This window comes from Kryptolebias marmoratus, linkage group LG3 (genome assembly GCF_001649575.2).
Source record: "Kryptolebias marmoratus isolate JLee-2015 linkage group LG3, ASM164957v2, whole genome shotgun sequence".
Classification (NCBI taxonomy): Eukaryota; Metazoa; Chordata; class Actinopteri; order Cyprinodontiformes; family Rivulidae; genus Kryptolebias; species Kryptolebias marmoratus.
The window spans coordinates 7,086,958-7,102,065 of NC_051432.1; the positions used below are offsets into that span (position 1 = coordinate 7,086,958).

At 41.9% G+C, this 15,108-nt stretch overlaps 1 protein-coding gene across 18 annotated transcripts in view; it reads right to left on the reverse strand.

Moving 5' to 3' along the window:
• Nucleotides 1-15,108, reverse strand: part of LOC108241532 (receptor-type tyrosine-protein phosphatase delta) — a 241,498-nt gene that overhangs the window by 18,571 nt on the left and 207,819 nt on the right. For all 18 annotated transcript variants that reach the window (XM_037974801.1, XM_037974796.1, XM_037974799.1 and 15 more), the window contains 6 exons: nucleotides 13,245-13,420; nucleotides 9,803-9,922; nucleotides 7,283-7,437; nucleotides 5,513-5,798; nucleotides 1,028-1,206; nucleotides 816-942 (listed from right to left, as the gene is read on the reverse strand). In XM_037974801.1, the coding sequence (XP_037830729.1) occupies nucleotides 816-942; nucleotides 1,028-1,206; nucleotides 5,513-5,798; nucleotides 7,283-7,437; nucleotides 9,803-9,922; nucleotides 13,245-13,420 (1,043 nt within the window). The remainder of the gene's footprint in view (nucleotides 1-815; nucleotides 943-1,027; nucleotides 1,207-5,512; nucleotides 5,799-7,282; nucleotides 7,438-9,802; nucleotides 9,923-13,244; nucleotides 13,421-15,108) is intronic.

The following is a 15,108-nucleotide window of genomic DNA, read 5'->3' on the forward strand; positions in this document are numbered from 1 at the left end:
AAAGGCAAGAGCAGGGTCAAGGCACAAGAAGTCAGTCCGTGAACGCTGGAGAATTACTTGCTGTTGGGCTTTCATAATCTGGCACTGGAGAAGAGCAGAGGAGGAGAATATATAGGGCCCAGCCCAGGTGTAGGGGAGGTAATTAGCTGAGGACACAGGTGACGAGAATGATGATGATTAGCAAGAGGCATGGCATGGCAAAACACAGGCAAGATTATCACACTTACTTTCAGCATTTGACATTTGTCTATGGTTCCATGAAGAATTAACCAATGAAAAGTATCAAAAAGAGTTTTAACTTAATTAACCTAGAGCTTGAAACTTCATTAGTATTAAAGAAGATGTGAAAGAGATGCATTCCTCCTTAAATACAGAGCTGGTTTGAAAAAGTGCAGCTTTCTCTTTTCAGAAGAATCAATACATCTATCAAAGATATGACCTTTAATTATCTGTCCAACAGTCTGACTATAGACATAAACAGACAAAAAATAAACTTTGACTGTTTACTTAGTTGAAAAGCAAGTGCTTCCTTACCCTAACCAGGCCATTTTACTCACAAAACAGTGAGTAAAAGCAAATTTAACCAGGAAGTGAAAATAAAGCTTGTGTTTAAAATGAAAAGAAAAGATCCCAGGCTGATTAGTTTTCATTGACACTGCGTCTTTTTTGATAAAATAATCCTGTTATTTCAGAAGACTTTCAGTGGTTGACAATAAGGTCAAACCACTTATATGCTGATATCAATTCTCTTTATAGCTCCCTTTTTAAAGTGTCATAAAATCAGATGTGTTTCGCTGAGTGTGTGCGCACCGTACCCGTCCCATTTCTCTCAGCTTGGTTAGCATGACGACTATGGTGGAGTTGTGCTCCCACAGCATCCGCCAGTAGTCCTCTGTGGTCTCAGCCAGCGGGCCTTGGGTTGCTATATACGCCCGCTGCTGCCTGCAAGCACAAAAAACCCAACGGAGCCATTAAAATCTCCACAGGATGCCCCAACAACAGATAGCAGCTAGCGTTCAGTCTGAACCTGTATCCGTCAATGAAGCTGGCGTTGATGTAGTCAGACCCTTCCACTCCTCTGATTGGCTGCAGACAGACGCGCGTCGTCTCGTAGGGCATGATGTTCACCAGGCGGTTCTTGAACTTGTTGCATGGCAGGTTGGCACTCACGAACCGAGATGTGTGAGCCTTGGCACTGGCCAGGCGCTGGAAGCGAAAGAAATGTAGAGCATATAAATGTTGTGGCATCAACAGACTTTTACAAATGATTATGAAGGAAGTTTTTTTTTTTTTAATCTTTAGGAGAAAGAGTTATGAAGCGCTGCTGTAGAGGACACATCCCACTGGCTGAGCTATAGCTGTTTTGCTTAATGACGTTCTGCACAATCTCGTGTGAAATCTCGCAAATCGTGTTAGCCCTGGGAGTATGTGTTACGAATGGCTCACAGCTACTACCTCACCAAAGTTTTGCTCAATGTCTGTAAAATTGGTTGAGTTTTGGCCAAACGGTCAATAGGTCTTGAACTGGGTCAACGCCAGAAGTTAATCATCTGCAGATGTACACCCAATGATTACTTTCTGGGAGTTTTATTAAAATCCATCCAGTCGCTCATGGGATCCCTTCAGACAAATATAAGAACCTCATTGAAATGCGTTCAACACAAGGCCCGGTCTGTCCCTGTCAAAACGGACGAGCGAGACTGGAAGATCGGCTGAACCGGTTCTGAAGTCTCAGGATATTCAGTCAGACATCTTAAATTGAACAAACAAAGCGGGGGCGACTTAGAGGGATCAGGGATAGGAAGAGGGAATATAATAAGACGAATAAGAGGAGGAGAAAATCAAGAGTTGGGGCGCAGGAAACCACAAGGCCCCACACTGTCTCAACTCACATATGCGAACCACACTTGATCCAGCAAAAACAAAAAAATAAAATACACCCTTCCCCCTCCCCTCCCTAAAAAAAAAGACATAAAAACACATTCACATGTATGTATATGTGCAGACAGGCAGACGCGAACGCATAAAGACCTCCCTCACATTCGACCATTGGATGACTTGGCCTAAAATGAAAGACAGAGCAGCAGAGAACAGGCAGAGAGACAGACCGCAGACGGTGGGGGAAACAATGGGGTCTCGTGAAGCGAGCCTCGGCCGTGAGAGAACCAGCAGTACCTTATTTTCTTACAGGCGAGCGAAGCTGGAAAATCCCACTGACCACAAATTCACCGCTCATCTGGGCACGGTGAACCCTGCTTCCAGCATCAACAACTTTAATCTGCACGTCGTTCGTGCTTAATTCGGCACTGCGTTATCAATAAACAAACATGGCCGTTTTTCCCTTTCGGTCCGGCGCATACTTTCTTTGAACTCAACGAATCGAGAAAGAAAAACAGGACCTCTTAGACGTGGAGCTGGACAACCACGATTGGTGATTTTCTCACACACATCTCCAGCTGTAAATCTTCCATGAAAAAAAAAAAGAAAATCCCCCCCACTTTTGGCGTTTAGTTGATGAAGATGGAAGTTTCAGACGGCGGACCACAACGTCCCATAAGTGTTCGAGTCGGATGAAATCCCGGGACGGTCCTGGCATACGGTTTGCATTTACACGGGACTGAAAAAACATATCAGCGAGCGCTCGGTTCGCCGTCATCCGGAGGAGAGCGCCGCTATTAAGAGAGGAATGCTGGGGCATAGGATGAGGGAGATTGTTGGGAGTCGCTTTGTGTTGATGTTACCCTCTAATCGACTGAGCAGATACAAACCGTTCTAGGAAGAGTCCGACACACCTGCTTTAGCCATATACCCCACAAACCAGGACCAGTCAGCTCTGCAGAGATTTTATCGGGGAAGAGGTAAACATGAAGGGAAAATAAGCTTTGTGTTTGCTTTCTTTCCTTTAGTGTTGTTGTTGTGATTTTTCACCAGCATTATAACTCTTTAAACATGGCTTTCTCTGAAGAATCTTAGTGGTCTGCTTTATTCAGCCATTTGGTATGTGCTCATGAAATGTCCAAACTGTGATTTCTTTCCCCCGGAAATCGTCAGTAAAACTCTTCTGCCTTCTTAAGGTTATCACACCTTTTGCTTATCAAACCTCCATTAGATGAAACCATCTGTAAGAGGGCCTGAACTCTAAAATCTTTGGGAAAAATAATATTTCTAGTATTTTTTTTTATTTATTATCAGAACATCTGAAAACTCTCTAAAAAGTCTTCAGTTGATCCAAAATGCTGCTGCCAGAGTTCTGATGAGAGAGAGAGAGAGATCATCTTTCTCCAGTTTTAGCTTCTCTCCATTGGCTTCCTGTCAAATTCAAAATAGAATTTAAAATCTTCCTCTTTTTCAAACCCCAGCCAGCAGATGGGCACTCATCCTAAACCTGGTTCTGCTGAAGGTTTCTTTCTGGTAAACGGTTCCTTTCCACCGCCGCCTCCATGCTGCTCAGGATGGGGGATTGCACCAAAATGATATCTGCTGACTTTCTTGGATAGACAGCCTTTTACAAATGGGCATTTTCTAATTTATTAAATATGATTTGCATTTGTTATTAGGACTTATCTTTTTGTTGCAAAGTGCCCTGAGGTGACTCTCGTTGTGAACTGGTGATGGACTTGGTTTGAACTGAACCAGTATTAGCGGTCAAAACTTCCCGACTCATTCAGCTGATCCTGGTTGACAAAGTTTTTTCAAATTTACTGATGAGGACCATCTTCACACAACTTCTTTTAGCATACTTGGAACTGATATTTTTTGCTTTCAAGGTAAAGAGATGGAATAAAAATGGAAACTTTTCGATCATCATCGGTGAAATGTTAAAAAAGCACAGGCTGTAGTTGGTTTTTTTTTTGTTTTTTTTTTAGCAATTTCTGATTTCAGATTTTTGCAAACCTCTGACCATCTGATTCCAATTTTGGCCAACTCTGATTTCTCTGTAACAACTATAAATAGCAACATATAAAATAAATTTCCTTATAATTTCGAGGTAAATTGAGATATTGTGTTCATATCTTTAATCTGAGTGCATTTTAGTAAAGTGTCTAGAACCATTAAAACTAATCTTAACATCTATCATACGGTATTTACCAGTAACTGCTGCCCTGCTGTATCTACATGTTATAAGTCTGTCACACCTTTGCTATTGTGTTAATGGTTTGCTCCAGAAGTAGTGAATAAAATAATTGTAAAAGCCAGGAGGCCAGAAGGGGAGCAGGTAATAGAAACCAGTGAGGTACAAACCATCATTCGAACAATTTCCCTTTTCATTTTGTGGTTTTAAGGTTTGAAACAGTTTGCCAACAGCGAGGCAGTGTTACCTAATATTGGAGTTTTTAACTTTCAGGTGAAACTATGACTGAAACAAAAACAAATCTGTGAACACTGATGGAAACCAGACTGTACAGCTTAAACTTGTCAATAGTTTCCCTCTCTTGTTTTTCTCCAGTCCTTAATAGCATGCGTTTTATGTGTGTGTGTGTTTGTGTGTATTGAAATGTCTATTTTTATTGTTTATTTTAGATGTGCAGTTGATTATTTTGAAGTCTAACCAAAGACGGAGAATGATTATTAGCAATTGGCTAGAAGGTCCTTGTTCACCGCATTGATTACATTAGAATGAAATGTTGTTTTAGGTCCTGTCACTGATTTAAGTAAAGTTCAAATAAATTATAAAAAACAAAATGTTTTCAATAAAAACTTTAAATTAGTTTATAAAATAGCTCCAGGTCTGGCGGCTTTCTCTCTCTGTCACCAGAAATCTACAAATACAGTCATACCCTCCGGGTTATTGGGCAGATACACGGGAAGTGGCAGCTGGCACTTTAAAAGAAAACCAGTCCGCCTATACTCCACTATACTGAGCAGTAAAATGTTCAGCAGAAATACCTTTATGAAAAATAGCTTGTGCTTCCACTGACTTTTGATTTTAAACACCTTTACACAGACACAGAAGATGTGCCGTTGCTAGTGTGAAATAGCTGCTTAGCTAAGGTGCGTTCATGAACCAACAAAAAAAATAGATTTCCTTGAGTGTTGGATTGACTGACTGAGCTAAAAATAGTCATATTCTGGTCATCTGCCAAACAGTTTGTTCATTCTTAGTGAGATGTGTAAAACATATGCAGAAAATTTGATCGCCTATAGTTTTTATCAATGCAGAGAAAATGGATAGACACCGATTCGATTTTGCTGATTAATATGCTCGAGCAGTGATTGAACATTTACAATATCTGTTTGTCCGTCCATCCATCCATCCATCCATCCATCCATCCATCCATCCATCCATCCATCCCCTGTACGCACTTGTTCCTGTTCGGAGACCTGGGGAGCTGGTCCCTCTCTCCATTGGTTATTAGGCAAAAGGCAGGCTATAATACCAACTTCAGAAATGCTTTTTGCACAGCTGACCCTCACAGATAATCAAAATGGCGAGGCGTTCAGACTCATCTTGCGTCTTCTCATCAACATGAACCAGTTAGACCCCTTTGGTGGCAGAGGGATCAGGCCTCACCTTGAACTCCAGCTCCATGCCCGTGACGTTTTCTCCTGGCTCAATCTGCGTCAGCCTCTGGATGTAGGAGTACAGGTTCCTGGCAGGGACCTCGGTGTTCCCGCAGGTCACTGCCTCCAGCAGCGCGTCGTGTATGAAGATGTACTGGTCCTCCGTCTGGACCATGTAGTTCCTCTGGGAGCGCATCAGCGTCACGTGGCCGTAGATGTCGATGGTCTTCTCGTGCTTGATGCGCTCCGCCATGGCGTCGATCACGATGAAGCAGCCGGTCCGGCCCACTCCAGCACTGTAAAGCCGATAAACAGGAAGGGAAAAAGAAAGATATAAAGCGGCGAAACAGATGGCGATGGGATTTTCCTCACAGAACTTGGGAGTAATTTTCCCTGAGTGTGTGCTGCGTCTTTTCCACTAGTGCAAATCTGGCTCCAACTTACAAGAAAGCATAGCAAAGATGCCAGCCAGCAATATTTCCAACAAAGGATGTGAAAATTAAAATCAGCGATGAGTCAGCATCGCCGTCTCGCTCGCATAGGATGATATCACCCCTATCGACATATAATCCAGAAATATAATACGTTTAGCTGCCCACCAAAACACTTCACATTTCTGCTGTGCTGGTACCTAAATGATGAGACGACCTGACCAAGCAAGTTTCTGCAAGCGAATAAAAAGCTCTTTAGCATGGTTAAATTAATATCACCCTGTACGTATGTGCAGATAGAATGAGAGTCGGCCCATTGTTTGATACAGAGGCTGCTTGGTACGTTAAGGCACATTATGATGGAGTTTTGCCGAGATAATTAAATTTGACTGATAATCCCGTCGGATACTCCATCTGACTGTGACAGAAGATTAGGAAGAGCTCCTCTCCTGCCAGCCTCCTTGCCCTCATCTCCCTGCCTCTTTATCTTCTCCCTAAGCACCCGTCCAGAACTTGCACAGCTAGCGTTGCCACTCTTTCACCCTCACATTTGTACATTTTTTTTCAACCCGGTTTTCTCTCCCCCTTTCCTTTTCTTTAATTCATCATTTTCACTCGTTGCGTCCCGGATTTGACCTCACCTTCTCTCCTGTCCCGCACCAAATCTCCTCCGCTGACTTCCACTCCCCTGGTAACACTTTTTCTCCATCATCGCCTCAATCCCTCTTTTCTTCCCCTCCTCTCCCCCTTTTCCTGCACATTTATACCCCACTAATTCTTCCTCCTGAGAGATTTTGCTCCATATTGCTTCCACTCAGCTCTATCTTCTCCCTTCGTTCCCTACGCTGCTGCTAAAAGTAAAATAGCAGCTTCCTCTTTCCAGTTTTTGAGCTCAATGCTCTGCCAAGACGGTAATAACATGTTTCCAGAATCTTCTCCGATCCAACGCACAAACCTCCTGCTGCATAAACAGCGGCTCATTTTAATATAAACTTCTGAACTCAGATTCTCCAGGAACTTGAACTGTAAATTGTCAACTGTTAAAGCTAATCATGGGTAACGTTTGAGATGATAGATGTTGTTAAGAAAGGAATCTGGGTGTCTAAGCCAATGATGGTGGTTTGGGGGTTTACATAATGGCAGGTAATTTTTATTTTTGTCCAGAACCTCTGAATAGTTTAACACAAGTGCTCTTGGACTCCTGTTGATTTTCACAAACTAAAAGCCCAAATTACCCACAAGTGTTTCAAAGACCAGATTTGTTTCACTGGATTTATGAGGTGAAAGACTTCTGCTCAGTTGGTGATAAGAAAGCATTGCCAAGTGATGATACCCAAACACAGACACACCTGCAATGGACGATCATGGGTCCCGCATCCGGAGGGTTGCAAGACTTGACCCGGCGAAGGAAGGCCAGGAACGGGGTGGGATGTTCGGGAACCCCGTGGTCCGGCCAGGCTGTGAACTGGAAGTGACGGACCTCACGCTTCTCATTGGAGCCGCTCTGGACACGCAGAAGAAGAGTTCAAGATGGAGCTGACATTATTCTGTAGTTTAGTGAAAACCTCACTGAAAAACAAGGACTTGCAGTCAACCATGTAATTCTATGTTAATAACTGCGTAATGCAAAAATGTTGGCAATGATTAAGTTTGTAAAATAGTTATTTTTTGTTTTTTGCATGAATGACTATGAATGTTTCGAGTTTGGAGTTGCTTTAAGATGGCAGCAATCCACCTTTAGCTCCTGCTTGAACTAGCTGCCAGTCTGATCAGAATGAAACTCAATTTCTCCAAACTGGGGTCATTTAAAGAGCCTTCTGCAACAGGTAAAATAATAATTTTTCATAAACTTTCCATAGAACCCTATTTCAAAGGATCTGAACTATCTCTTTGAGCCCTGTTGTTTAGCAGTGTCAGAAGTGCGTGGTTGAAATGGTTTCAGTGTGTTTGTTGAGGCAGACAATGAAATTCAGATGATAAAATCTGCATTCTGAGTTGTTCTTCTTAATATTTTTCTAACTAATGTGTCAAAATACAAAACATGAGGTTCAAACCCTGCAGTGTAGGGGTTAGCGCCATTTTCTGTATTTGTGATTAAGTTAGGATGTTTATATTAGTGCAGGTTGTGACATTCTGTCTTTCAGGACACGGTTTTTGTGAACTTTCTGAGCTAGGATTTCTGCCATTTTGTGCAGCTGAAGCACTCAGACCTCCTTTAAGATCAGTAGATCTTGTACTCTGATATTCATTCTAAATTGGATGCACTGAGCAGAACGGAGCAGATATATGCAACCACTTCAACTTTAGATTTTTGTTGGTGTCATCCTGCCAGACCACTGATACATGAGCATGAAGAACGGAGTGGGACAGAGCGCTGAGAGACACAGTTTGACAGAGACAAGTAGTGTATACTTTAATCATCCTTTATAATTTAACAAACTGTTATGCTTTTCTTTCTTTTGTATCCTTTCCTCTTTTTCCTCCAGTGTCTGAAGCAGCTTTGCTTTGTTACAGTGTCTCATATAACACTTAGCTCACCGCCTGATCCGTTGGCGTTCAGTTCTGTTTTTCTCTGTTAAGGCTCCAAGCAGTAAAATATCACTTCTACTTTCAAGATCTGGCATGTGACTGCGAATTTTACAAATTTGTTTAAAAAAAATAAAATAAAATAAGTTACGTCTGATGGCTAACACATGTGCTCCAACACCACTGGTTCTTCTTTCAACACATGAATTCCTCAGCGATGGCTGATATTTTCTCTCATCTTTGTTCATTTCTGTTCTCGCCGATACTTTTCATCCTCCTTTTTGGAAGACTTTGATTTATTGCACACTTGTGCATTTACGTGACTGGTGTTTTCAGTTCATTGGAGGATCTAGTTTAGCAGCTCTCCCTTCTGCTATAAAACCACCAAGCTTTGTTTTTATAAGGTGCACAAAACTTATAGAGCTCTTCGCTGCCTGCCGCCAAAAGATGGGCAATAATGTTAGTTTCTGTATGTGTTTGTTTCACTGTCGTGTTAGCAAAACATCTCACAAACCAGGGGTTTGAATGAAACATTCCATAAGTAATCATTGGTTGTACATCTACAACTGATTAACGTCTGGAGTCAACCTGATAGGTGACACATTTCAGCCTTAGTGGCTATAACTCAGCCAGTGTTACATACACTGAGCTGAAATTTGAGTGCTAACAGTGCACAATATCACAATGTGGTACGCGATCGTGCATAAAGTTATTTTCAAGGTTTGACCAAAAAAGCTAAAACGTCATTATTTTTCAAGATAAGATGATCTTAGTGGAAAACTAGCATGAAAGGCAGTGGGCAATATGTATTCTTTTAAGAAAGCCTTTAATATTTTTGCTACATAATCTGCAGGTCATTTCTAAAAGCTGGATTTAAGTTCACAGAATAGTACAAAAACAGTGGTGTGTAAGAGAGCTGCTAATTTTTGTTTTTGGCTCAAGTCAAACTCCCTTTTGCAAATGTCTCAAAGAATCTTTATTCATAATATTGTGGCTTCATCTTCAGTGGGCCAGTCATAACCCTTAGGCATCTCACTTTACACCTGGTTGTAAACTACTTGTGATGGGATGTCGCATCAGCAGGCGACAAAGCAAATGAAACATGAGGCAGGAGGAAAAGGTGCATGACGTTGTCATAAAGTTTAGATGCTGCAGATGGTGAATTCATCCACACATACTGTAGGTTTATTCCTAATTAGACTCTTTAAACTTTAAAATCTGGAAATGTCTTTGATTAGAATAAAAATAAACTCTGCTGACACACTGATGGATTGTGTGTGCTTTGAAACATGCGCTTTTGTTCTCACGGAGTCAACCCAGTCCTGCGGCGTTACAAACGTTACCTTGTAAAGAGCGAAGGTCCTCATGGAGTACGTGGCCAGCTCCACTGTGTCAAGCAGAGTGACCTGGATCAGTCCGTAGGTCTCGGTGCCACGCGTAGGCCAGTACTGATCACACTTCACCTGCAAAGGAAATAGAGGAAAGTCTGTAACAGATGCAGAGTGGCGTGGACGTGTGTGTGTACATTTCTGTGAAAGAAACGTAGAAAAAAAGAAGAGCAGGCACATATGAAGGTGCAAACAAAAACAAAACAAATAAAGGAGTGAGGAAGTAGATAAGTGACAGATTGAGCACTATTTAAACAGTAATGTTTGCAAAATGAATATGCTTAGAAAAACAGTGTTAGGAAAAAAAAAAGGATTTTAGTGAGTGAGTGAAGTGAAAAGTAAAAGTAAGAGAAATAAAAGGACATTTAGGTTTTTTTTTCTGGGAGTTTAGTGACAGAGATCTCAAAAATATCTATTACTTTGTTTCCAAAAGCCATTGCACGCTGCCCCACACTTCAACCTTACAAATACCAGCAAAGCTCTCACAGAACGCCAAATTCCAACATCCCATGGCCAACGAAACATGGGATGCTGCTTATGGGGGCAACCATATTTGTAGTTCACCAGCCCAGACTCAGAGCTCAGGAAGGAGGGAGGAAAAACAATCCCAGAGGATAAGAAAGAGGAGAAACGAGGGCCCTGGCAGAACCAGGCCAAACCAAACGTTATGTGCTGATCCCTCCAGTCCTCACATCAAAGACAGCAGGGAGCTCAGCTCAGCTCGCTCTGCATTCCACTGCTCCAGACTGGGGATTAGGCTTTTTGGCCCGGGACGCTCAAGCTGTAATTACAGCTTTCCAACGGTTGTTTTCCCACCAGACCTTGAGACACTGCGGGGACAGAAATGGCTGTCCACGTAGGGGGGCTGCTCAACGCCAGCTACTACAGAGGATTTAAAAAAAAAAAAAAAAAAAGAAAAGAAGCCTGGTGTGAAAACTATATTAAGCGCTGATGTATGGGCCAACAGTGCGGCTGTGGTTTGATTTGTGCTAAAAGGAAGGATCCTGGCAAGATTCCCACTGTGGGACCATCTGTGATCGTCTGTGTTGTTAATGGGTAAACACATAATGGTGTAATGTCGAGAGGTGTTAAACGAGATCAAATTAATTTCTCAAATGAGCACTGCGCTACTCGCTCAAATGGTAGACAGAGGGATGCAGCGTTGAAAAAAAACACCAAATATGTTCAAATTAAAAGCTATCACTACTTTTAGTTGTAGCTATATTATAAATAGAAATAAACAAAGGCAAGTTTCATTATTAATCAGGTTAACAAGATGACAAAGCTCACACAGTTTATGATAAATTGGCCAAAAAGTAAAAAAAAAAGTCACTTTCTTTAATAGCCAAAATCAATACAATATAATCACACGGAAAGGAAAATAATAGTGATGTGATCATGCAATTTATTTAATCTGATGTGCACTCCCTCTGAACTGCAGGGGTTCTAATAAAATCCATCTCAGACCAAGTTGGTGCCCTTCGGTAAACTGAAAACAGGTCTGCGTTCTTGCTCAATACACTGGCTGTTACTCATAAAATAAGAGTGGGGGGAAACAGCAGGGAAAAATACTGAACAGAGGGGTAAAAAGGTAAAGGGGAAATCATGTGAGGTTAGGTTGCATTTAAAAAAAGGGTTCAGAAAAAGGAGTGAAAGAGAGGTCTTGCCTTAGAGAAGAAATAAGAGGGCATCTGAGGGTCAGAGAGACACAACAGAGACGGTCGGAAAAAAGGTCGAAAAGGAAGCAAGAGTTGTAACACAAGGCACACGTTAATAGGAGAAAAGAAGCAGAGATGGGAGGAAAGGATCATTTCTCTGAAAAGGAGTTTGGACATAATTGGTTAGCACTTAATCATGACTCATACCTCAGGCCATTCTTGTTCATTTCATTCTTACATGACATCCTCATTACACTGGATTTTCACTCAAGCGCACATTCAGTTAACAGCAAAATGCCTCGAAACCAAATGACTTTCTAATTCATTACCGACCCCGGTTTAGCTGTGCCTGTAATCCCCTTTGGCCTTGCTCACCAATAGACTCCATTCTACTCTATTCTATTGTGGTCTATTGCACGCAGCCTCCATCTGCCCTAGTTTATTCTTCTGTGAAGGTTTTATTCTTTCTTGAAAAGACAGTTAGGATCTTATGAAGTGGGGCTCCTGTGGACGGGTTATGAACAGTTAATAGCTTACCTATTGTAGATAGCTCTTAATGATCTCAGTTTGGAGAAATAAAGCTGAATTATCTCCTGCCACCAAGAAATGTGAGCAATAACATGATTGTGTCTGTGTCTTTGTGTGCATGTGTAGTAATCATCATTATTTACAACCAAGTAAGTTTTGGAGTCAGCTAAATGACCTCAGTAAACACAAAAATGGTATGACTCTGTCAGTTTTACAGATATTGAGCTACAATTTGGTGTCCCAGCAGTTGACAGTCATCCCCATCACATACTTTGGCGCTAACAGACTGCACAAAATCTTTATTTAAAACTTTGGCATGTGAGGCGGCAGGTGAAATCCATCCCCTCAAGAAATGCTATGTTTAATCCTGACTAAATTGCCAAGATACCAGCTAATCTGAGCAGGGCTAAGACCAAACTGGATTGTTGCCATCTTAAAATAACTCAAATCTCATAAAAGGTAATAGCGTTTCATGAGCAAATAAATGAAAAACCTCTACAATACCGTCAATTTCATATTAAATGGTTATTCTGGCAGAAATATTATGAAATTCCTGCAGGAATTAGCCCAGGATGGATCAACCCCCCCCCCCAGATATCTATGTATCTATGAATGCAAAAATGCGCATCATGTCAAGATTTATAAAATAGCATTCGCATGAACCACTGTAATTGGTTGGAGCTGCTTTAATCATGGCGGCAATCCACTTGGGTCTTGGCTTCACTCAAACTCGCCGTTAGCACATCAGTCTGGTCAGAATTAAACCTTTTCTCCAAACTGAGATTGTTCCAAAAGCTATCTACAATAAGATAAGATATTAATGGTTCCCAACCTTTCCACAAAAACTCACTTCCAAAGATCTGAACTATCCCTTCAACAGCTTATTTTTAGACATGTTGCTAACATTCAAAATCCTCAACAATAAGCTTATTTGCATACTTTTATTGTTGGTGATCGACTAACACAGTTTTCCCCTATCCAGCAAATATAACCTACAGTATACAGTATATAATTGATCTCATTCTTCCTTTGCAGTATGTACATTTGAGTTAAGCCATGTGCTAACCATTTCTTTTGTCCCTTTTTTAACCTGGCTTTTTGCCTTCAACTGTACTATTTGATTTTTCTTTTACAATTATAGTGAATTTGTTTTATTCTATCCCTTCTATCGCCGGTTTATACTCCAGTATTAATCCGTCACACCATCTTACCCGTGACTTCTCCTCCAGCTTGGTCATCATGATGATGTTGGCTGTGTGCTGCTCCCAGACCATCCTCCAGAAATCCCCAAAGGTCTCAGGGAGGGGGCCCTGAGTGGCTATGTAGGCATTCTGACGGCGGTAGCCATCGATATAGTTTGCGTTAATGTAGTCACTGCCAGGGACGCCTGCGTAAGGAGAGGGGGAAAAAAAAAGAGTGGAACACATGAGGGGTGAAAACATGAACAGTGAAGCTGTGTAAAGAGAACGAATGAAGGAAAACAGGTAACCAGTCAGATAAAAATAATAATCCAACTGGTTTCAAAATGCTGCAGATGAACCATTGCAATGAATGAAAACAATTTTCATCCCCGGAAACATCCTTTTTTTATTCTGTTGTATAGTAAAAAAAAAAAAAAAAGGGAAATGGATTATTCAAATTCTACTGCTTTGCTTTGACTGAAGGTTTATGTCAAAGTAATAAAGGCTGAGAATCATCTGAGGTCACGGTACGGAGATTAATGTTTTCACAGTGTCCTCACAGTGGATTGCTCGGCCGTCTTGTTTTATAATACATGCTAAGACGATCATGGGCCTAATCTGAGTCTACTCTGGATGTGGCGCTCACAATGGCAACACGACTGAGGCCGTCTCTGGGTAAGGCTCGGCTGACACCGCCTGTCCTGGAGGGGATTGTGTGTGAGAGTGTGATGTGGGAGACCGTCTGTGTGAGTTTGATTTAGGATCAGGCCTGCTCATCTAGGGGCTAATACCATAATCCCGAAAATCACTGAGTCACAGCTCAAACATGCACACACAGACACCAGAAAAAAAAAAAAAAAAAAGTGCATGCAAAGATGTGTGCTCAGACGAGCATTGAGCCGTGACCCCATTCTGCCGAGGTGGGACACAGAACTCCTTTTGAGTCTTCTGATAAGAGCTTGCATTCAAAAAGACAGAAGTCAATGGGAAAACAGAAGGATCCCCACAGAAAGAAAGTATTGCAGCTGATTCTCTTGAGGCGAGCCTTTTTTTATGAGCATGACTCAGACCCGTGCAGCTGTAAAACCCCAGTCCAACACTCACCACACACACACACCATTCCTTTTAAACGAAGAAGAAGTGTGAGGGTTTTTTCTTTTTTCTTTAACACAACTTAGCTCCAATGGGATGGGGACAGACAGTAACACAAGCTTCAAACATATGTTTATCAACCGCAGTCTTTAAAAGGCAGCTTGCCTCAAAGCTTTGATGTGCTTCAACTTTATTGCAAAAGGGCTGCAACAGAAGCGCCACGCAGATAAAACAAACACACAGACACACAATTCCAGTGCTGGTGGTGGCTGCACTGGCTTGGCAGCGCGTGTGTCTTCATGGATGTGTGAAGGAAACTGGGAGCAAAAAGTGCATATCTGTGCTTGTGCACATTCTGTTCAAATTTACGGCACGTACATGCGCCGAAATGTGTGGTGTTGTGTATACGGATGTGCTCACGAGTGTACATTTTCTGAGCTGAAAGACAGACAGACAGCCAGGGCTGCAGGACAGGCGGGGGTGGAAGGGCTTCTCACACATGCTCGGCCCAGATAAGGCTCATCTGTTCGGGCTTGGCCTCCCACTGCCTCCCTCTCTGCTCATCGGAGCAGCCGGTTTCTTCGCCTCAGGTCGCTGCCAGCTGAGGTGGGTGAGTGCGCTTCGAAATGCACAATGAGAACAGAACTGAGACTATTTCCCTCCTCTTGTTTTAGATCGCTCAAAAGGACCTAATGCATTGAATTCCAGAACAGGCAAAATAACATGTTATCATATATTAAAATTGAAGACCCAGATTTCCTTGAAGGAATATATACTGCCCACTGCCTTTCATCCCAGAGAT